Here is a 23,797-nt window from a genome sequence, read left to right on the forward strand (position 1 = left end):
TGGTTTGGGGCAAGCGGACTGTTTTTAAATGCCTTCAGTGCTTGAGCTGAATGACCTCAATTAATGTAGCATGCAAGGACATTAAAGTTTAAGGTGTGGCTCTCTTAAATAGGCAGTTTATGTTCTTTCCTTTGGGTATACAGGAAAGTACCTGAGAACTTGATAATGGTTTTTGCTCGAAGATCGTAGAGACCAAGAGGTTTAAGAAGTTCTGACACATCTCTCCAGTCTGCGGTTCTTGCTACCTCAGCCGAAGGGTACTTCTCCAGAAACTCCCAGAGCACAGGGATTGCCATTTTGCCTGGGAAGTAAAAGTAACTGTGATTACAAGCCTCCAGATGGGCTGTTTTTAAGTTCAGGTACTTCCTCATCTAGAAATCTCATATAGAGGGTTTTTGTTTTGTTTTTTTTTAAACCCCTGCGGAGAAGCCATTACCTGAAAAGGCAACCACCTTCAGAGTCAAAAGTCAACACTATCTATCAGCTGTTTGGCTAATAGTATGGCTAAATCATACTGATACCTAGCCTTGCCTGATTATTAGTTTTCAAATAATCCAGTCATCAGATAACTAGTATAAAAGCATATGGAATATGAAGTGCCAATGACATTAAAGAAAGCATTCCATGAAAAAGAAATGCTTTTACACATGACAGAGGGTGGAGGAATGTTAAGTAACTGATTTTCACTGCTGACCAAAACTCGTTTGGAAGTAGAAAATAAATGACAATCTGTTCCGTAGTGCTTAAAAAGGCTTTGGATGTCATCTAGTCTAACCTTCTCATGGGTGAAAAGTTTGAGGGCTGAAAGGGAAAGTCCTTGCCTGAGGTCACACAGACTCAAAGTTAAACTTGAACCCAGACCTCCTAATGAATCCAGTGCCCTTTTTCCTCATCACACTGTCTCTAAGATAAAGATGAAAATAATCTACAAACCTGAGGTCCGGTTGAGAAATATGGTAGCAATGAGGAGCTTCCATGGATCGTGGAAAAGTGTTTCCTGGACAAGATTAAAAGGTGACCGGGGAGGTGTCCACTTCTTAAAGGCTTTGCGTCGAGGGCGGCTAAGAGCTAAACAAACACACTGCATCAGAGCTGAACACCTGAAACAGATTTAAAATCTAATTTTCTGATTAGGAAAGAGATACCTTCTCTGTTATATTTGCTGGAAAAATATAGGCTTGTTTTCCTTTTTTCTATTTGTGTCCGTGGAATGGTATCTTCTGAAAAGGAATAGTGAACATTGTTTATAGAAGCTATGGCTTAGCCTAGAGAAATATTCAGGAGTGCAAATAACAACACACTACTATTATAAAGCATTTAATACTGGCCAGGTACTATTCTAAGCACTTTACAAAAATTAACCAACTTAATCCCACTAATGACCTACAAGCTAGGTACTATTTACTTTCACCTCACAGATAAGGATATTGAGTGAGTACAGATAAATTTAGTAACATGGCCAGGGTCCCACAGTTAGTGTCAGAGCGGAAATTCAAATCCAGGCAGTCCAGCTCCTAAGTCCATAACTTTAACCACTCTGTTACACTAGTACTCTATGATTTATGTTCAGAGTTCATAGTACTAAAAAATTAGAAATAATATGGAATATTTTAAATTATGACACATTTGTACAATGTGGTCATTAAACATCTTGAGACTATATCATGAATATTTTCCCCCATGTCCTTAACTTTTTAAGTGAAAATGCAATAGTCTACATATGATCCCAATTTAATAAAGAAAGAAAAAAGAGAAACAGAGATTAGAATGAAATAAACCAAAATGGTATAATGGTTTTTGCTAATTTTTTTCTCCTTTAATTTTTTATATTTTCCAAAATTTCTGCAGTGAATATTTTTACACTTAAAAAACAAAAAAGGACACAGACAAAACAAAACCTACTGAAAAACCTAAGATTTGAACCTTGGACTACTGAGACCACTATCTACTGGGAAGCTCAGTTAACATAACAGACTACCTGACCAGCATTATCAGGCTTCCCAAGTTTCTAAAATCATCACATTTAATACTCTCCATAGCCTTACCCTCTAAATTTGAATGTCAGTTAATAATACCTTGGCAGTTATATAGCGTGAAGCCATCTTTTTCACTTCTCATTTTACTTTGCAATATTCTTGATGTGAAAAACTGGACTGGTGAGGATTATTACCTCCATTTTACAGATAAACAAACTAAGGCTTAGAAATTAAACAACAATCCCCAAATGAAAGTGGGACTAATTATAGATTGGGACAGGTATCCAGCTCTCCAGATAATTAGCTACTGTTTTTTGCTATTCTAGTTCGAATAGGCAAAGCCTAGTAGAAAGTAAAAAAAGAGGTCAAAAGAAAGTACTCTTACTAAGTGCTACATGATAATTTCTTCTGTGGGTTCCTATAAATAATTATTAACTAGCGTCCTTTATTAGTAGGAGACTGAAGCTCAGTTTACTTTTCAATTTCCAACTAAGCCAACGGGAAAGTCTTTACAATTCCATTAGACACTTCTTAAACTCAGGGTACTTCATCTTGTGCTGAGAACTAGACTTCTTTATGTATAGGATGAATAGGATATTTCTGTTTTGGTCACAAAAGGATGTTTTTAGTATTTTATTTGTCCATTATACTAGCAATAAAGCTACATAAACCTCAAAGCTCTAAGAAGCTTAAAGTCTTTAAAGGAGAGACTTGAATTCTTAAGCAGTTCCTAGGTATATATGGTCATTTTCTATTAAAGGTAAAGGAATTCCAGGCACAGCAAAGACATAAAATCATGAGTGGAACTGAGAACAGAAATCAAGTCTAACCCCCTGCTCCACCAATTTGTCCAGGCTGTCTCCTGACAGGACTTTAAGTAAAATTCTTCTTCTTCTTTGAAGGAGTTATTCATTATACCATAATGGCATAATGAATAACTAATACAGGGCTGCTCAAAAGGTCTTCTTTTTATTTTTTATTCACTGAGGTATTATAAAGGCAATACTGCTAAGCTCTGAACTCTGTATTAAGAGCATATTACAAATAATAGATGAACTATGTGAATACAGTTTTGAATTATTTAGAGCTCTAAAGCATTTAGAAAAGCATTACATTATAATAGAAGATAAAAATGACTATGATAAGTACAAACTGAAATTGGAAGTCACACATCAGGAATAAATAAGAGGAGGGGTGCAAAAGGGTAGACACAGACTATTCTCAACCCGTTTAGGCATTAAAAGGAGTCTTCCCCAAACCTTTTCACAAGTGAAGCGTTTCATTTTCCCTAAAGCTGTAATATTACTGGCTGGAAAGAAGATGGGAAGGGAAAGCACTGTTGAGGAGAGTCCCAGCTATTGCACCAGGGAGAGATGATAGCAGCTGTAAATGGCACAATCTCCTGAGCTGGGGTTAGCAAGGCGGTAGCCAGCCAATTCCACCTATGCTATAGGAAGGGGTTTGAAGATCAGTTAAATAAGGTAATAGGATCAACTGGTACAATGTATCTGGTATTTAGTCCTATTTCTTTGTTCTATTCCCACATCCTAACTGGGTACAGGGATGAAATACAGTATATGGAAGTATAAATTCATCACGTGTTCATTAGCAGCTTTAGTGCTCTGAATACCTTGACATATTTTCACAGAAATAGAGTCTTTCTCGGTTTGTGAGCAGTTGTTGTCCATTTCAGAGCCACATTTTAAAACGTCGGTATGCAAATGTTCCTTCCTTTCCCCAACTTCTACTTTTATTTCCTCAGATTCTAAAAAGGTTTCCTCACAATTCTTGTTGTGTTCTGCTTCTTCAGTTGAACTTAATTTGTTTATGATGCCAGAAGTTATTTGTTGACAACAAAAATTTGATCCTGAACTCAATGATTGTTCTTTTACAAGCCTCTTTTCTTCACTGGTTACACTGAGGGTCTTGTTGCTTGCTCCAGCATCAGAAATGGAGAGTGTTTTATCAAGCTGACTTTCTTGCACAACAGGTTCACTTTCAGCATCTGCCTTTTTATACTCAGATTTTCTTTTCTTATTACTTTGAGCAGAATCTGGAAAACCCTTCCGGCACCGTGTTTTAGTTTTCTTAATTTGAATTCCTTTCAAAATAGTCACCTTTCCTTTGGGCTTTCTAACCTTTCTGGAGTCAACATCATTAACACCCTCATCTTCTTTAAAGTTAGACAGTCCTCTGCTATTTTGCAATTCCAAACTACCACTTGGTAGAGGAAAGACATCTTTTTTCCACCAGCTTCGTGTCCTGAGGTTCCGGTTTGAACTATTACTTTCATTTTGCATTTGGGATGTCAGAGGAGCGATGCTGCAGTTTTTATATCTGGACTTGATGCCCCTTTTAGAAAGTACAGTAAAATCAAAATCTTCTGGCGTAAGAGAAGTCTCTTCATTTTTGTGAAGGTATTTAGCAAGTGAACTTTTGGATCTGAACTTCAGTCCTTGTGGGCTAGAAAATGATATTAAAGAAAACTTATTGCTAGTAAATAAAAGTGACCTTAAAAAGAATTGGACCATATTTCAGATTTTTAATTAATAATTTCCAAATGTTGCCATGGGTATTTGTCATTTAAAATTACAAAAAAAAGTTAGCCTGGTGGTGGGTATTGAGGGCACATTCTGCATGGAGCACTGGGTGTTATGCACAAACAATGAATCATGGAACACTTCATCTAAAACTAATGATGTAATGTATGGGGATTAACATAAGAATAAAAAAAAATAAAAAATAAAAAATAAATAAAAATAAGAATGGATGCCAATAAAATAGAACAATCTGTGTGACTCAGTGAGAATAGTATGCCTGGTCCACATTAAACAATAAAATAAAGCAACCTGAATCAAAAAAAAAAAAAAAAATTACAAAAAAAAGTAATAAAGTGGTACTTTTAAATAGTTTCCTCTATGATAGTATAAAATAATTTTACAATTATTTACAAATTTAAGGGCAACAGTTTGCGGAAGATATATGTACTTATCCCCAAATCACTTGATATAACTAACCAGTGACACTCAAGGAATAAAATCTATAACGATTTCTGGTAAGAACAGAAAAAAGCCAAGATTTCTGTGATGCTTTCCCAATACCTGTCTAGATAAAATTATTTGTCTGTACTATCTGTACCGTCTTGCATGCTCACCTGATAAAATATACATCATATCTTCCTGCTGTTTTCCCTGATAACCTTTGCTTCACAACTCTTTCCCATCCGCATGGGACAGACTTATGGCATTCTGTCATTGTAGTATCACCAGTCTGAGCAGAAGCAATGGATTCTTGCAGTAGGGTATTACACTCACTGCTACTTTTTATTACCACTTGCTTCTCATCTTCTCCCACTCTTTCCGATCCCAGAGCACCATCTTCCTCGCTGAAAAAAACAAAGTACAAGTGATCAGCTCATTTAAAATTTATTTTCCTCTGCTTATTCAATTTCAATCCATGACAGAGCAGGAACCATATGGACTAAAATTCAGACTACAGGAGAGATTAAAATCAGTATGGACCAGTCTTATGCTATGTGAATATCTTCCTGTCCTCCAACATGGGTTACAAAGAGTTGGAAGTCTCTGCACAATGAAAAGCTCAAGCTATTCCCTAGAAACTTTTTGTTGTTGTTAATTACTGAACAGGGCTATTATAAAAATTTCTGGTGACACTTGGCATAAATTTAAAAATATGAACCAATAGATGAGCTCTTAACCTGGGATCAACAGAACTGCTTAGAAGAGTCAGTGAGACACCCTCCTTCTCCCCAAATAAGTGATGCTTACTACGCACCAGGCCCTGGCCACAGGATACATGCCTGTGGCTGCCTCTGTAACCTTTTTTTTTTCTTTTTTAAGATTTTATTTATTTGACAGAGAGAGAGATACACCGAAAGAGGGAACAAAAGTAGGGGGAGTGTGAGAGGGAGAAGCAGGCTTCCCGCTAAGCAGGGAGTCGGATGCGGGGTTCGATTCCAGGACCTTGGAATCACGACCTGAGCCGAAGGCAGCCACTTAACCGACTGAGCCACCCAGGCACCCCGCCTCTGTAACTTCTTATAGGACCCATTTTGGGGGCACCCTTGGCTGCTTAACATGACATCTCCTCCAAGGTCTTCCTAGGATCCTCCAGCCCAAGCTGACCTCTCCTTGCACCCCTTGCATAAAACCTCTCTGCTTCTTCCAGCTCCTTCGTCATTCCGGCTAACGAAGCAGGATGCACCCCAGGGCTGACTGAACCCACTGGAAGAGTTCCCGAGCTACAGCCACTGCTCCAAGTAACTAACCCTGTGGGTCTCGAGATCTGTCGATCCTAGGTTAGAAAGGCCCATCCACCTTCTACGCACCCCAGCCCGCTCCCATTTTACAGATGGTGAAAATGAGTCCCGAAAGGGGACTATAACTTGCCGGAGGTCACAAGGCCGGTCTGACGCTGAGCGCTCACTGGAGGTGACCGAGGGGGCAGCTCCGCAGTCCCCCAGGCTCGGACTCTCCATCCCAGCCATGCCCTTCAGGGGGGGCTTCGACAGCAGCAATGGCCGAGAGGGTGCGACGCCCGAGGAGCGGAGCAGAATCAGATGCGAAAACTTCTTCAGCTCAGAACGCTAGGCTGAAATCAAGAGCCTAAAGCGGTGAAAGCTTGTCAGACTCCACAGCAGCTTTCCGGCCACCCAGTTGTCCACAGCCGCCATTTTCACGGCTCAGCCAATCAAATCCTTCGCCGAGGAAGACGTATCGCCCTCCGCCCATTCCGACCAGTCGCGCGCGCCTTAGTTGCGCAGACTCCTAGGCTCCGTTCCATCTTCGCTTTTGCTCCTTTCCTAGCCCTGCCTTTTAGGCCTGCGCACTCGGAATTTGGCTGCGCGCACGAGGCTCACTGCGCATGTGTGTTGCCAGGGGTAGCGCAGGTAACCAAAGTGGCTGGCGGAGTGGGGCCTGTTGCTGAGGCGGGAGGAGGGGCCTGAGGCGTCAGGGAAGCCGCGATGAGGGCCGTGTTGACGTGGAGAGATAAAGCCGAGCAGTGGTGAGGAGCCGGGCAGTCCGGGAGGAGCGGGAGGCCGAGCGCTGGCGGGGATGGCGGGAACCTTGGCGGAAACCCCCGTGGTTGCCAGGGGCAACGGGCCTATGGCCCGGGCTGAGGACCTGAACCCTAGGTCTGAGCAACTGGAGGGTCGCCCTCCCACCCTTTTGCGGATGGAGAAACTGAGGCCTGGAGAGGGAGCTAGGGGGTTTACCACGGATGAGGTGGTGGCCTGTCGGGGCGATTTTACACAGAATCCGTCCTGGCTTCATCTTACTACCCACGACAGTGTTTGTCAGAAACGTCACAATTTTTGCCACATGCACATAAACTTGGCGTTTTTCTCTGAATTGTCTCACTGATTTTCACTCAAATATGATTTTACACTTTATGATTTTACAAGGAAACTTTATTGCTCCATGTTTGAACGTCAGTATCACTTGCTGTGGGATAAATGCGAAACTCAAAGTTGGGAGAAACAAAACGGTGTTATTAAGTTGTAGTTAGATACTGTTGCTAGGAAGCTTTTAAGCCTCTTGTCTACTGTCCTGAAGAACTGGATATTTAGAAAGTGTGGTCCAAGAGGTGTTTGAGGTGAATAGCATCAGAGCAAGACTTTTCTCCTATCCTTAATTAGAAGGTTTGAAAGAGAATCAAAAGAGAATGATTTTCTCGCCTTACGAGTCGATGTTAATGTCGTATTCCATTTTTATCAGCTAAATCCATCATACAATGAAACATTTGGGGAAATACTGACTTATTGGATAGTTCCCCCAGCCTGACCTTAAAAATCTTCCAGGCTGATCTTTTCAGCTTCCTGGTGCAGACTCTGTTTTGGCCAGTGGAATAGGACCTTTAACATTCCCTCTCTTGTCTGTGTCAGAAAGCATGCCTTCTTTCCTCATCTCCTTACATTGAAATTATAAACATTCTGTAATGTTCCCTTCGGATATGGTTTCTCTCTCTTCTGTAGTCTGCACTAGTAATAGCTAATGCTTTCTACACACCAGGCCCTGGCTAAGAACTTCATGTCTTTTATCTCATTGTCATTTCACAGTAGCCCTCTGAGCTAGTTACTGTAATTACCTCTCATTTACTTAAAAGGAAACTGAAACACAAAGAGGGTAATTAATTCGCCAAGGTCACACAGCAAGTAAGTGGTGGAGCCAGCTTTTTTCCTCACTCCAAAGCCAATACTGTTAGCTACTACATTAATTTTTCCTCATGTTACAGAGGTTGCAAACCCAAATGCCTGCAGGAGTCAGGCAGGCAATATAATGGGAGATGTTTATTTGCATCTTAAACTCAAGGAATTGTCTTTCCTAGGAGTAGTATGCTATTTTGCACCCCACTTTTCTTGAAACATATAGCCCTACCAGTTTATCTGTCACTTCTACTTTTAATAGAAATTTGAGTTTAAAAAAAATTCTTTTTGGGCACCTGGGTGGCTCAGTTGGTTAAATGCCCAACTTTTGATTTCAGCTCAGTTCTCAGTCTCAGGGTCCTGAGTTCAAGCCCCACATTCAGGCCCCATGCTCAGCATGGAGTCTCCTTAAAAATAATAATTAAAAAATAAATAAGAATTCTTTTTACTTTTTTCTTAACTCTATTATGAAAGTACCCACCACAAGCTGCTGATAACTAGCACCTTTGACTTTCATGTCAGAGAGTAAAAGGGAGTGGCAAGGAGTGTGGCAAACGAGAGAGCTCATGCTCTGCCTAAAAAGGGCAGCTGTTGCTCAGCTCCTGCCAATTACCACCCTACAGGAATTTGGCCTAGTGTGCTCAGATCTTCCTGTTTTTACCAGAAGCTATGAGTTTGGGTTTTTATGTGAAATGCCCTAATTTTTAAGTGTTGGCAACTAATCTAAAACTGAAATAAAACACCATGTGGGCCAAACAAAACATTTGCTGGCCAGATACTGCCTGATTTGCTCCCAGTTTTCAACCCCTGGCATAGAATTTTGTTCATTCCTCTCTTGTGGTACTTAGAATCTGTCTAGTTTAAAGAGTTATTTGCGCATCTGTTTATCCCAGAAGACTATAAACCCCTTAAAAGCAATGGCTACTTCTTCTTCATTTCTAAGGCATATTCCAGAACCTAGACAAATCAGTGGTTGGTGTGATTATTTGATGGATAGATGTATTAGTGAATAAATGAATAAGTGAGTGAATGAATGATGAGTTTAGATTGATTATTTGGGTTTGGGCCCATTATAGGTTTGAAACAACTTACTAGATTAGGGACTATAGGGATTCTACAGACCAGCGATCCTGATGGCAGCTACATATGCCAGCTGGAAGCCCAGGATAAGATAAAACAAAAACTATTAAGAAAATAGATAGTGGAACTAAGAGATCTCAGATGTCTAAGATTAGTCCTCCACAACTGAACCAGCCACTGTCTCCTGGTCTGCTTTTTGACTTCCAGTCTAAACTTCACATGGTAGCAGGATTTCTCTTTTTTGAGTCCTGCTGCTGTGATCCATTATTCTACTTCCCATAACCCTAGATTGACTTCCAGTTCCCTTCCACATCAGATTGTGCACTTAACTAGGTGGTCCTGCTTATCCTACCCCCTCACCCTCTGCTTGCTAACATTTAAATTTATGCTTTCCACTTCAGCTGAAAACTCCATTTTCCTATCCAAAACTCCTTTCTAAATGCTCTCTTATTCTTCTTCGAACTCCCTCCTTTCTTTTCTTTATTTTTTAAAAAGATTTTATTTATTTATTTGTCAGAGAGAGAGAGCACAAGCAGGGGGAGCAGCAGGCCAAGGGAGAAGCAGGCTCACCGCTGAGCAAGGAGCCTGATGCAGGACTTGATTCCAAGACTCTGGGATCATGACTGAGCCACCCAGGTGTCCCTGAACTCCCTCCTTTCTTCTTTAAAAGTACTGTTCTAGGTTTATCTCAACCATGATGCCTTATTTGGCTAGCCTGCCTTATTCCAGTCAGGACAGCATCTGCTATTACCCTCCAATTACACCAGCTAGTATTTACTGAATACTTGCTATAGGCCAGACAGTGTGTACGTGCATTATTTTATTTAATCTCCACAACAACCTGTGAGGTTGGAATTGTTACCCCATTTACAGATGAAGAAACTGAGAAGTAGCAAGGTGACATAATTTGCCTAAGATTCAAAGCAAGTAACTGGGGCTGGGCCAGATTTTGCAGAATTTGGAGAGGCACCTTGGGAATTCAATTTACAGTGGGGTGGGCACAAGTTTGGCAGAGGAGAATTTGCAGGATTTGCCCTCTGTCTTTCTGCAGTGGAATTTGACAGTGTATCTTTCTCTTAAAAGGGGGAGATAAGATGATGGGGAGAGAAAGCCATCCTCTAGTACAATAAACTGCCTGCAGACTGGTGAGCTCTCCAATCCTGGGAGTGTTTAGAGGTTGGATGGCCATCTACAGGGAATTCTTGCTGTGTGGGGGAACTGGACTACCTGACAAATTTTAGGGTCTCCCAATTCTGAGTTTCTGTGATCTTGTCAATCTTGAAAATAAAACAGCCAGTTACTTTACCAGCAAAGTGGGTTTATTCAGGAATAGGAGAGGAATTACAATTCAGGAGAAGAAAGCTACGGTGAAACACAGGCAAGTTCCAGAAACAAAGGAGAGGAACACTCTTTTGTAGAGGAAAGGGGTAAGGAAGTTGGGAGGGGTCATTATAAACAAAAAGTTCATTGGAGTAAACTGGGAGTTCAGAGTGTAGTGGCTTTTCGTTGGTTGAGTTGTGACAGTCTCTCATTGGCTGGGCTGTTGCTGGGCAAGGAGAAGAATCTTCCTTTATCTAGGGTAAGGTATAGGCTTCTTCCTGTTGGTTCTTCAGGGGGCTGCCAACAAGTAGTACACCATGAGAGCTCCCCCTTCTGGCATCTGGACTCCATTTTAATAAACTTTTTTTTTTTTTTTTTTTTTTTATTCATGAGAGACAAAGAGAGAGAGAGGCAGAGGGAGAAGCAGGCTCCCAAGGAGCAGAGAGCCCGATGCAGGACTCGATCCCAGGACCCTGGGATCATGACCTGAGCCGAAGGCAGACACTTAACCATCTGAGCCACCCAGGCGCCCTGGACTCCATTTTAAATGAGGTTTCCTTTATTCCCTCTCACAGTCTCATGATGTAATTAAAGTCTGAGGGGTTCAAGATAAAATAGTTTTGTCGATTATATTCATTTTGTGTCTAGGACAATGCCATGCATGGTGGGCCCACAAATGTCTAAAATAGGGTCCTTGCCCTTAATGCATACGTGACTATAATTAAGATAGTATTTGAAACAGAGTGAAATATAGAAGGTAATATAATTCAGAGCTACAATGAATTATACAGATCCTAAGTGCACTAAGAGTTTAGATTGGGGTAAATTGAACATTATGTTTTAGGAAGGCAAATTTCAAGACATTTAAAGAAAATTTTCACAGCTGAGAGTAAGACAGTTTAAGGCTTGGCCCAAATCAGACACTCAAATGGTTTTCTGAGAATTCAACCCAAAATGATCCTTATGAAGAAGATCCCCACAAGAACCACTTTAATGAGATTAGATTATCTACAATGCAGAAAGGAAGCCACATGACCAAGGATGACTACAAAAAAGACGTACAGATTCTCTCCAAAATCTGGTACCTCATCATAGCAACCCACAGGTGTCAGGTGCTTGCACAAGGTGGCCTATGCACCCAGAGGTGGGAGGGCAGCTCTCTAATCTTGCTTTGTAGGTGAGGACAAGTGCTCGAACAGGACATCAGTTCTTCAGGACCCAGGTCCCTCTAATTTTCACTTTACTGCCCTGCTTCTCGTGTTGTGGTACACACCAAGTATACTTTCCCCTAGGCTCAGAGAAAGAAAGTGCAGGAAACGATAAGGCCCAGATCTGTTACCATGTAATAGGGAGGAAGCTGAAGAACTCAGTGTCTGTGTTTGCTTCCATCAAGAGGGATGCCCACCCTTGTCCAGCTTCTCCATCAGCCAGCTGTTGAATATATGCAGAGAGTTATTATTGTTATTATTTTAAGAATTATTTTTGTTAAAGGAGGCTTCTGAGGTCAACAGAGCCTATATAAAAAACTTTCTGAATTCTACATATAATGCCTCTTTTTTTCATATTGATAAAGTGTGGAAACTATTGCTAATTATTTTGTCAACTATGGCATATGCTAATAATAATGAAAATGAGGGCCACAAATCACAGTGGTTAGAGCTTGGGCTTTGGAGCCAGACTGGGTTTGAATTTTGGTGCTACCTCCACTCAGTAGCAGTTTATTTTCAGGCAAGTTACTTAACTTCTCTGGGTCTTAATTTTTCTCATCTGCTAAATGGGTATAGGGTTATGAGGATTAAGTTAGCCAATACATGTAAAGCATTTAAATTGTACTTAGCACACACAGTAAATAGATGTGCTTAATAAATGTTAGCCATTGTTACTGTTCAAGTACTAAGGATAACAGATTTGTCATATTTGACAGTACTTCAAGAGAGTGGAAGGCAATATAGCACAGACTCTAGAGTCTTACCTGAATTGAAATTCTGGCTCTACCATTTGTTGGTTGTATGATGTTGGGTGAGATACTTGACCTCTCTGAGCTATGGTGTGCTCAACTACAAAACTGAGTAATAATTCTTACTTCACGGAATTGTGAAGATGAAATAAAATAATAATAATAATAATTTGAAGAGCTCAGCAAGAATATCTCTGGAACACGCTCCAAGTACTCTTCCCCAGGGTCTATAATTCTAGATTACTACAGGTATCAGGTAAATTTATCCCATACTAAACTTTTACAGTAGGCTGCCCTGGCAGTGCTGTCTAGCACATTCTTACTAGAGTCACCTGAACTAATGAAATCCTCTGCCTAGGGCATTCAAGAATCATTGTAATATTGCTCTAGTCTGTTTTTCTAGCCTGATCTCTCCCTACTGCCTTGTGCATAGTCAAATGTTTCAGTCAAATTCGATTATTTAGATTATTTGCTATTCCCTACCTTCATGTCTTTGCTTGTTCTGTTTTCTTTTTTTAAAGATTATTTGTTTATTTGACAGAGAGACACAGCGAGAGAAGGAACACAAGTAAGGGGAGTGAGAGAGGGAGAAGCAGGCTTCCCGCTGATCGTGGAGCCCTATATGGGGCTCAATCCCAGGACCCTGGGATCATGACCTGAGCTGAAGGCAGAAGCTTAACGACTGAGCCACCCAGGCGCCCCTGTTCTGTTTTCTCTGCCTGAAATGCTGCCCCCTTCAGATCTCCTCCTGCATGTCTCAAAAGCCCTACTTTTTTCACGTACTGTTTTCTTCATGAAGCTTTTTCTCATCCTTTCTCCAAATCAGAACACTGCGTCTTCCTCCTTTGAATTCTGCCTAAAACCTTTACTTAGTATTGTTCTGTATTTCATCTAATCTAAGAGGTCACTGATTGTAAAATACCATTATTTTATATACCACTAAGAAAGCAAAAAATGCTTTCAAGTTAAGCTGACACATCATCAGTTATAAGACACATCCCCACCTCAGAGATGTTAACATGTGAAAAAATGTATGCTTCAGAGTTGACGACATATGGTAGTTCTTTGTGAATGTGTCTGAGTCACATCTTCCAACTGGATGGTAATTTCCTTGAGGGCAGGGAGGGACTGTGATTTACTCATTTTGTATCTGTAACTGCCTAGCACCTAAGAGGCATTCATTAAGTATCTGATTGGTTGGAAACAATAATGATATTTTAATAAATGTCCAATTTTCAGAGACATGTGGATTCAGTAGCCCTCAGTTTCTCTAGCCTTTATAGAAGAGTTAGTGCCTTTGACTGTTGACCCTTTGTATCATCTCTGGCGTCTGGCTTCTGGACAAGTAGAAATTGGGACGTAAAGCTAACTGCCGAGTAAATTGTGATTGAATGGGCTGCCAAGGTGTGGTGGTTGAATGGAATTTGCAGCCAAATGCAATTCTTAGCCATTATTTTTCTCCCTCATACACAAGCAGTGTTTCATAATGGAAATAAAGTTTGCTTTCCTGGCCATTAGCAGACCTCATCATTTTGATTCCTAATTGTCCTTTCGTCTTGTCTTGTCTCCTGTTTAGTATATATGACCTCGCATTTAAGCCCGATGGAACGCAACTGATTTTGGCTGCAGGAAACAGATTACTGGTAGGATTGTGTCTGAGTTTCCTTTTTAAGTGCTTTTTTCCCTCTCCCTCTTGTAAATGCTCTGAAATCTGACCCCCCCTTTTTTAAGATAAAAAAGGCAAGGGCGGAAAAACCAGTCATTACTTTTTAATAGGGAAGGAAATGGGCTATTTAAAACAGGTAAGTAAACTGTCTATCAGATAGGAACCTGTGAACAATACCTCCTTTGGAGTCATTAATCTTTCCCTTTTTACTTTGAGACACCCATGAAAGAGTTGAAAACAATTAATCAAAATGCCTTTGAAAATGGACTGGTGTCAGTTCACATTTTGTCCTCCTGAAAAATTCAAGCAACAAGACTGAAGGGGCCCCCTCCCTGAGAAGCCAGATAGCCTGACCCCAACTTTTAGGCATTGGCCTACCTAAATAATTCCATATGGATGCTGTCCTTTTTTCATATTTTCAAAGAATATAAGCTCCCTCTGGAACCTATCCCAATATATAAAAGTAATTTTCAGAGAACTCTTTATGTTTGACCTAAAAACCTTTGTATGATCTCTCCTTCCTCCTACGTAAGTCCACTTCCCCTTGCTCTGTTGTCTCGAGATATGCAGACTGACTAATCTCCATTCTCTGTATGGTAATTACATAATCTTAAAACCCTGGTTAAATTGTTCTGCAGACTTCTCGCAGGGTAAACAATCCAGATCCTTTTACTTTTTTCTCAAAGATTATCTTCTCCAACACTAACCATTTCTGGAGAGTTTTGCCTTGATTACTCAGATAGTGTGTTTTTTAAATTTCCACATATTTATATATGTTACAGTGCTACAAAATATCCTAAATCCAAATTACAGCTAGTTTTTATGATATTTCCTTTGATTTGCAAACCCAGAGTTCAGGTCTTTGACTTTCAAACTCTTGATAGCAGATATGAAACATCCTTTAGGGGCAGGGCTAGTACTAAAATTTAATCATGTTGTAATTGGCTCTTTGTGTGTGCTAGCTTTATTTGGGAGGGTCTAGCTTGATTGGTTATATATCCAAATTCACATACATTGAGTGAACTTTGTAGAGAAGTTCCACAGAGTGAACTTCTATTTCTCAAGGATTAATGGCATGTTCCTGGACATGTAATTCACAGAGTTAGGACCTCTACTTTTTGGGTTTGTCCAGTTCTCTCACGTTCTTTCTGGTTTCTCAGTGTAGTTTTTACTTGATACAAATTTAGAATATTGACAAATATTTTGTTATATAAACAAAAATAGCAACCTGCAGGAATTCTAACTAATGGATGTCATGTGGATAATCTGTACTTTTGTCTCTCTCTCTCTCTCTTTTTTTTTTATGGGGGGAGGCGCAGAGGGAGAAGGAGAGAATCTTAAGTCTGTAGTAGGTGGGGCTTGATCTCACAATCCTGAGATCATGACTTGAGCTAAAATCAAGAGTCGAACACAACCAGCTGAGCCACCCAGGCGCCCCTGTACTTCTGTCTCTTTTTTGCCAGGTTTATGACACCTCTGATGGCACCTTACTTCAGCCCCTAAAGGGACACAAAGATACTGTGTACTGTGTGGCATATGCAAAGGATGGTAAGAGTCTGCTCTGATTTTACACTCTCTGTAATAGTGTCATAGCTGCTCATTTTTCTCCTCAGTCACTCCTTAATACAACTTGTAGTTGCAGAAGATAGTTAAGTCTCTTGGGCTTCAATTCAATCATTCAAGTCAACAAATATTTATTGAGGGCCATCTATGTGCCAGGCACTATTCTAGGTGCTTGAGATAATTAAGTAAATTAAACAGTATGCTGAAAGTAGGGCAGCATAAGGGGAATTGAGAACGTTGGGTGGGGCAGGGGATTGGGTACAGGAATGAGTAGGGTGGTGAGGGTGGGCTTATTGAGACAGGGACAGATGAGCAAAGACTTGAGGGTGGGAGGCAGGAAGATTCTGATAGTGGGCATCTAGGGGAAGAGAGCTCCTCGCAGAGGGAAAAGCCATTGCAAAGGGCCTCAGGTGAGAGTGTGCCTTCCAGGGGCTTTGGCAGAGAGAATCAGGGGGAGCAGTAGGGGATATGGGTAGGGAGGTAACAGGTATGGATGGGGTGGCCAGATCATGTTGGCTGTCATAAGGACTTTGACTTAGATTCTTAGTGAAAATAGGGGAACCACTAAAGACTTCTGAGCAGAGGAGAGATCTAATCTGATTTATATTTTAAAAGGATCCCTCTAGCTGATGTTTTGGAAACAGCCTGCAAGGGGCAAGGGTTGGGGCAGGGAGACCAGTGAAGAAGCATCATCCAGGCAAGTTTTATAACACTACTGATGGTGGCTCAGACCTCTGAGAGAAGTGGGAGCGGAGGAAGTAGTAAGGAGTGGTCAGATTCTGGATATGGTTTAAAGGTGGAGGCAATAGGATTGCCTGACAGATGGTGTGTGTGGTGTGAAGAAAGGAGGCAGGGGTGACTGCAAAGATTTTAACCTGAGCTACTGAAAAGATTGGAGTTGCTTTCTACTGAGATGGGAAAGGCTGCAGGTAGAGATACTTACAGTGGAAGATCAGGAGTTCAGTTTTGGACATGTTGAATTTGAGAAACATTGATGCTGTAGGAGAGAGGGGAAGGACTTGTCAGAACAGAGTCATTGAGTGGGCAAGAGGAGATGGGATCTAGGACTTAGATGGGACATGGTGGAAGGTAGAGGGTGTCGCCACAGGGGCTGGCAGGTGGAAGCATGTGGTATCAGTAGTCTAATGGAAATTCTCTTCCATTCTTTCAGTGAAATAGGAAGCAACATTACCTCAGAGTGAGGATGGGGAGGGAGGTGTCAGAGAGTTGAGGAGAAAGGAAAAAATTGAAAGTTGCCACTTAGGAGAATGGCTGAGTGGATGTACAGTGAAATCCCAAGCAACATGTAAACTTGCAACAATGTCATTAAGAAGTAATTACTTGTTATATGTTGCCTCTCTCTAGTCCCATTCTTTCATAAAGCCCAAATAGTGTGGAAATGAAAATCTCATTTGTTGCTCTTGCTTAAAGCCTTTTTCTTTGGGATAAAGAGCAAGATCTTGACTATGACCCTGAAGCTCCTAGAGATCTATCCTCCACCTACATCCCCTTTGGCCCTTGGTGTTCCATGCTGGTGCTTCTCAGCCCCTCAGACATACCAGGCTTTTACTACCTCAGGGCCTTTGCATATCTTTTCTGTCCTTGTGGATAGGTCTTTAGCTTCTCTTTGCACCTGGCTAAGCTTTGCTCATCCTTTAGGTCTCAACTGAAGGTTCTCCTCCTGAGAATCCTTTCCCTCATCTAAATTAGGTCCCCCAGTTATTCTCTTTCCTAGGACTCACTTCTTAGCACATTATATTTGTGTTGGGTTAATTTCATTTAACGCCTTCTTTTACCAATAGACTAAACTCTGTGAAGGTAGGGATCATGTGTGCTTTAATCACTACCTAATCCTTAGCACAGAACATGATACCTAGCATGTGGTAGGCCCTCAATACATTGTTGTTTACTCAGTGCCAGACAAAGCAAAATTTGAACCCAAACTTCCTGACTGCCATCCAGTACTAATAAGAAAAAGAAGTAGAGAAACAGCTGACACTTATTAGTTACCTTAAAGAGCTAGTTTTCTAAGAAATACTCTTTGGGAAATGCTGGTTTACAATAAATGTGACAGTTTTCTTTTTAAAACACTTTTAGGCAAACGCTTTGCTTCTGGATCAGCTGACAAAAGCGTTATTATCTGGACCTCAAAATTGGAAGGCATTCTGAAGTACACGTAAGTAACCATTTAGGTGTACAGTATTGTTGGTTTGATTCTTACTGAGTTACTATAGCAAAAGCCCCTTGGAAATAATATTAGGAAGAACTTTTTTCTCTGCAATTGAACTTGAAGTTAAGTTGTAGGAGTATATGGTAGATATAGGAAAGCTGGGTAATGAATACATGAATGAACATTTCTTGAGCATGCCTCGCCTGGCCAGCACTGAGCTAAGAGTTTTCATATAGCTCAGTTTAGCTAATCTGACACCACAGATTCCACCCCACCCAAACCTGTCCCCTTTTAATGTCCTCATTTCAGGGATTGGCCTCACATCCACCCAGTTTCAACAGACAGAAACCTGGGGTCATTGTGCTCCAGGCTTCCTCTCTGTAAGGGCTCTGCTCATGTTCTTCCCTGTTCCTCCACCGAGTTAACCCCTACTTGTTCTGCAGATCTCAGGCTCAGATGTTACTTCTTCTGTGAAGCTGTTTCTGGTCCTCTAGACTCAGGTCTTCTTCCTGGCGTTTCTCACAATTGTAGTTTTACAATTATTCTGGTGATTGAGTGATATCTCCCATCAGCCTATAAACTCCGTGAAGGCAAACACTGCATCTGTTTTTGCTTACCCCTGTGTTCCTGGTGCCTAGTACAATGCTTGGCCCATAATTAGTACTTAGCAAATGATTTTTTTCTTTTTTATTGTGGTAAAATACACATAACATAAATTTATCATCATAACCATCTTTTAAGTGTACAGTTCAGTAGTGTTAAATACATTCATGTTGTTGTACAAAACGTCCATAGCTCTTTTCATCTTGCAAAACTAAAACTCCATACCCATTAAACAACAAATATTCCCTGGGCCCTCAGCCCCTGGCAATCACTATTTTACTTTCTGTCTCTATGAATTTGACTTCTCTAGGTACCTTATATAAGTGGAATCATATAGTATTTGTCCTTTTGTGACTAATTTATTTCACTTAGCATAATGTCCTCTAGGTTCATCCATATTATAGCATGTTCTGTATTCCCTTCCTTTTTTTTTTTTTTTAAGATTTATTTATTTATTTTAGAGAGAGAGAGAGTGAGCGAGTGAGTTGGGGGAGGCGCAGAGGGAAAGAACTCAAGCAGACTCCCTGCTGAGCGTGGAGCCCAACATGAGGCTCAGTCCCAGGACCCCGAGATCATGACCTGAACTGAAATCGGCCTGAACTGAGTCGGCCACTTAACCAACTGAGACACCCAGGCGCCCCAGAATTTCCTTTCTTTTTATGGCTGAGTTATATTCTAGTGTATGTGTATAGCACATTTTGTTTTTCCATTTATCCGTCATTGATGGACATTGAGTTGCTTCCAATTCTTGGTTATTTTGATTGCTGTTATGAACGTATACAGATCAACAACTTTGAATGACTGAATAAATGAATAAATGATGAATGAGGTTATAAGTGAAGTGTTACCCAGAAGTGAATAAATAAAACAGATGCTGAGATGCCAGGTGTGGTGCATGACTTACTCATCTTTCATTGTTGTCTCAGGATTTGCCACGTTTCCAGATCTTGGCCTGTAATATCTTTTTTTTTTAAAGATTTCATTTATTTATTTGAGAGAGAGAGAGCGCGCACACAAGCAGGGAGAGCAGCAGAGGGAGAGGGAGAAGCAGGCTTCCTGCTGAGCAGGGAGCCCGATGTGGGACTTGATTCCAGGACCCTGAGATCATGACCTGAGCCGAAGGCAGACGCTTAACCGACTGAGCCACCCAGGCACCCCTTGGCCTGTAATATCTTCATTGCATCTCCATCCTGTATTTCCAGGCCTCCACAAAGCAATAAGTAACAGCCATCACCCGTGTACCTGGTGCTAGGCTAGGTGCTTTACTTCATTATCTTATCAGTTCACAAGCCAGAGGTACCTAGCATCCTGGAGGAGGTAGCATTTAAGCTAGGCCAGTCTCGTGGGTAATGTCTGAGAGATGAAAATGGTGGGTGAGGGGCAATCCAGGGCAGGAGAATTCATCCCTGTGCTTTTTGTTGGTCACTTGCATAAGAGCTTATGGTGTGTAGTCAGAGAGACTGTGGGCTCATCATAAAACCTTCAGTTGTAGCCACTGAAACATCTGTGGTTTGCTGCATAATAATCTATAGTTGTTTACTTCTTAGACACAATGATTCTATCCAGTGTGTCTCCTACAACCCTGTTACCCACCAACTGGCATCTTGTTCCTCCAGTGACTTTGGTAAGTTCTGATTCCCAAAGTCTTGTCCTGGAATTACTGAAAATCTGGGCAAAAAATGTGGTTGTTTCATCCTGAGAGAGTTAATGCTACTCCCCTCCCTTCAATGGCTGAGGGGAGGCTGGCAGTTATTCTTTAAATTATGTAGAAACCAAGAGAGTGAATGGTAACAAAGTCTGGTAAGCAATCTGGGAGACAGCAGGAAGGGCCCCAGGGAGGGAGATGGTAAGGGTGGGAGAACACAGGCATAACTTGGTGTTGCCGCCTCTGGGAAGCCTTCCAATCTCATCTGGCAGGAATAGGTCATTATGGCCGCCTCTGTGTTCCCAAACATCCATGTGTGTGTGAAATTCTTCACTGTTTCAACTGTGCTTCTTGTGTAGCGTGTCACCAATACTTGTTCACTGGCTGTAGCTGTCCTTCCTGAGGTGCTGGATGCCCTGAGGAGCTCACTGTGGCCCCATTTATGGCATTGGCATGGTGCTGGCACAGAGGAGAGGCCAGTGAAATGGCCATCGAGGCGGGGGGGAGGGAGCAGAGGCCTTTAGGTTATCTCTATTCAAGGTCAGTTCTGGTTTTCAGCTCATCCGTTCTTTCTTCCTTGCTGAGTACAACAGAACAGGCATTATCGAGGAATGAGAGGCCATGTAACCCTTCTCAGTGTTTCACTGTCCTTATCTCAGATGAACACGTTCCTACCCTGTTCATCTCATTGACAGAGTTCTGAGGTTCAAAAGAGAGAATATAACGGAAAGCACATTGTATAAATAAAAGGGAAAGTGACCGTCATTCATTAAAAATTTTAGCATTTTCTCCATATGAGGCACTGGTCTGTGTGCTTACTTTTGTGATTAAAAAGACAAAATAATTACAAAAAAAAAAAAAAAAAAGAAGACAAAATAGAATCCCTGTCCTCAAAGAGCTTGTGGTTTGGGGCAGGTGGGGAGGTAGAATTTGTAAAAATATAACATCAAGTAATAATAATAATAATATTTGTTGAATGTTTAAGATGTGATAGGCACTGTGCTGAGAGTTAAAATGAATTCCTATTTGAGCTCTATGACCACCCCTGAGGTCAGGTATCATTCACATTCTCACACCACTGGTGAAAAAGAAATGGAGCTTAGAGTGGTTCGGTGACTCACTTGAGGTTGCCCAGCCGATAAGTGGTGGAACCAGGGCTTGGACCTAGGCCATGGGATTGCATCTAGAGCATGATCTGGCAAACAGTGCTAAGGGAGACCCAGGAGGGAGAGGTTTCCTCCACTGGAGGCTCTAGACAGGCTCAGTGGAGCATAGATAAGATATGCACAGGTTGAAACATTTGGGGGAGGCATTCTGGACCAGGGGGAGGGGGAAACAAATAGCTTGCTTGATGTTGCACTTGGCTTTGTAAATACATTATTGCCCTACATTTACCTTCTTGATCAAACTTCATGGCTCAGGCAAAGAGTAGAATTTGCTCATGTTGCCTAGACATACACCTGTTGTAGGGCAATGAGCCTCTAGCGGGAGGGAGTAAGCCAAAAGTGGCCAGTGTGCCTTGGACAAGGCATAACCTGGGCAGGGTCAATGTGCTGTGGGTGAGGCCTGGAAGAGGAAACTGATTTTCAGGAAGCATCATTAATTACTTCAAATGCTAAGTTGTGCTCTGGTTGCAATGTAATAGTTAAGAACTGTCAAGTTGCCATTTCTTTTGAGTTAAAGCTCTGAAAAGTTGGTTAGAAATTCACCAATCTATCCTCCTTTTTTTTTTCTTTTTCTTTTGAAATAATTATAGATTCTCTGTCAGTTGCAAAGATGGTAGAGAAGTCTACCAGGAAAGGGGGCCTGGCACAGTGTGTTTATATAGTTTTGCCCTTTCATCACCTGTGTAGATTACCATTGCCACAAAGACACTCCTTTGTCGCCATCCTCCTCCTATTATTCCCTAACCGCTGGCACCTGATAACCATTAAGCTATTCTCCATCTTTATAGAATTTTGCCATTTTGAGAATGTTATAAAATGGAATCATATAGTACATGAGTTTTTGAGTTTGGCTTTTTTCACTCAGCATAAAGCCCTAGAGGTGTAGCAATAGTTTGTTCCTTTTTTATTGCTGAGTAATATTCCATCCAATCTGTCTTCTTTTATATTATTTTATGTTGAAGGCTTGTGGTCTCCTGAACAGAAGTCTGTCTCCAAGCACAAATCCAATAGCAAGATCACCTGCTGCAGGTAAGTTAAAGGTAGCTCTGAAGGTAGGTTTTACATTCCCTTCTCCCAAACAGACTCTCAAACTCCAGTTAGTTCACACAGTGGAAAAGGTCTTGTGTGACCTAGGTGGTTTGGGCCCCTGTATTTTCTCTTTTCTTTTGTGGTCTCCTTGATGGGAAGGACCTGTGCCTTTGATCATCAAGCAAAAGAGAATGACAAGTTGCCTTCCTGCAATTATCTACCAACAGGCCTCCTCATCCAGAAGCTACACTCAGTGGAGGTTTTCTGGAGGTTCCAGGCTGTCCTTGTCCAGGCAGCATGTACGCTAGAGAAAGCACAGGCTTTGATACTAGACCTGGATTTGAATCCAGATTTAGTCACTGACAGGCTCTGTGACTTTAGGAGGTTTCTCATTTGACAAATGGGGATAAAAATACTGACTTGATAGGGTGCTGTGAAATGCACACAAACTAAGGAGCATAAAGCAAGCAGCACAGTGCCTGACATACAGTAGAGACTCTATAAATGGTAGCTATTCTGGCTGTGCAGCTTCTGAGTGTAGCCTTTCTTATATTCAACATCTGTTAAGCACCTATCTGTTCAAGAGGCTAGGCATACACCAAGACACAGATTCTGTTTTTAGGCATTCTTGAAGTGGGAGGAGGTTGAAATGGTGAGTGGGGAATGGAGGCTGGCCCAGTGATGGGGGCACAAGCTAAGGGCTGTCATGGAGGTATATACAGAAAGCTGTGGGAGCTCAGAAAACGGTGCTACTGTCTTCACATTTCACTGTTGATTTTTTTTTTTTTTTAGATTTTTTACTTTATTTATTTGACAGAGACAGCGAGAGAGGGAACACAAGCAGGGGGAGTGAGAGAGGGAGAAACAGGCTTCCCGCAGAGCAGGGAGCCCGATGCGGGGCTCGATCCCAGGACCCTGGGATCATGGCCTGAGCCGAAGGCAGACGCTTAACGACTGAGCCACCCAGGCGCCCCTCTCACTGTTGATCCTAGAAATAAATGGGGCTTGAAGTTTGATCCTCTGATTTTTACATCAGGACCAGGATGAGCACTGCTGTTGCTGCCTCATCAGACTGTATTTCAACCAAGGCATCATCCTCATTAGTTTTATCTTCTCTGTGTTCCTTTCCCTCTTCCCATGCCCTTTGTTGGTTGTATGAACAGCTGGACAAATGATGGTCAGTACCTGGCTCTCGGGATGTTCAATGGGATCATCAGCATACGGAATAAAAATGGCGAGGAGAAAGTGAAAATCGAGCGGCCGGGGGGCTCCCTCTCCCCCATATGGTCTATCTGTTGGAACCCTTCAAGGTGATCTTATAGCTGTCCTCCTTCTAGGACAAATACTATTAAGAAAAAGGGCTTTCTCAAGCTTCCTCAGGTCTCCCCAACAAACACATAGCTTTCTGTTTAGCCAGAGTTGTATGGTAAGCTTATCATAGACCTTCTATGGTTTT

General features: G+C 41.5%; 2 protein-coding genes across 7 annotated transcripts in view; one reads left to right on the forward strand and one right to left on the reverse strand.

The window, feature by feature from the left end:
- Positions 1 to 23,797, reverse strand: part of MBD4 (methyl-CpG binding domain 4, DNA glycosylase) — a 201,609-nt gene that overhangs the window by 1,967 nt on the left and 175,845 nt on the right. The window contains exons 1-6 of one of the 3 annotated variants that reach the window (XM_081801725.1): positions 6,382 to 6,686; positions 5,131 to 5,357; positions 3,607 to 4,439; positions 1,146 to 1,220; positions 934 to 1,068; positions 152 to 301 (exon numbers count right to left, since the gene is read on the reverse strand). In XM_081801725.1, coding sequence (XP_081657851.1) covers positions 152 to 301; positions 934 to 1,068; positions 1,146 to 1,220; positions 3,607 to 4,439; positions 5,131 to 5,357; positions 6,382 to 6,483 — 1,522 coding nt within the window. In that variant the 5' untranslated portion in view covers positions 6,484 to 6,686. Of the gene's footprint in view, positions 1 to 151; positions 302 to 933; positions 1,069 to 1,145; positions 1,221 to 3,606; positions 4,440 to 5,130; positions 5,362 to 6,381; positions 6,687 to 23,797 lie in introns of those variants that run through there. The other 2 variants (XM_031032137.2, XM_081801731.1) reach the window with 2 other exon arrangements.
- Positions 6,862 to 23,797, forward strand: part of IFT122 (intraflagellar transport 122) — a 69,590-nt gene continuing 52,654 nt past the window's right edge. For 3 of the 4 annotated variants that reach the window (XM_081801626.1, XM_081801607.1, XM_081801618.1), the window contains exons 1-7: positions 6,862 to 7,001; positions 14,076 to 14,142; positions 15,629 to 15,713; positions 17,826 to 17,904; positions 20,049 to 20,125; positions 22,275 to 22,341; positions 23,505 to 23,651. In XM_081801626.1, the coding sequence (XP_081657752.1) occupies positions 6,961 to 7,001; positions 14,076 to 14,142; positions 15,629 to 15,713; positions 17,826 to 17,904; positions 20,049 to 20,125; positions 22,275 to 22,341; positions 23,505 to 23,651 (563 nt within the window). In that variant the 5' untranslated portion in view covers positions 6,862 to 6,960. The remainder of the gene's footprint in view (positions 7,002 to 14,075; positions 14,143 to 15,628; positions 15,714 to 17,825; positions 17,905 to 20,048; positions 20,126 to 22,274; positions 22,342 to 23,504; positions 23,652 to 23,797) is intronic. The other variant, XM_081801612.1, reaches the window with a different exon arrangement.

This window comes from Leptonychotes weddellii, chromosome 1, assembly GCF_054177405.1.
Source record: "Leptonychotes weddellii isolate Sample4059 chromosome 1, ASM5417740v2, whole genome shotgun sequence".
Taxonomy (NCBI): Eukaryota; Metazoa; Chordata; class Mammalia; order Carnivora; family Phocidae; genus Leptonychotes; species Leptonychotes weddellii.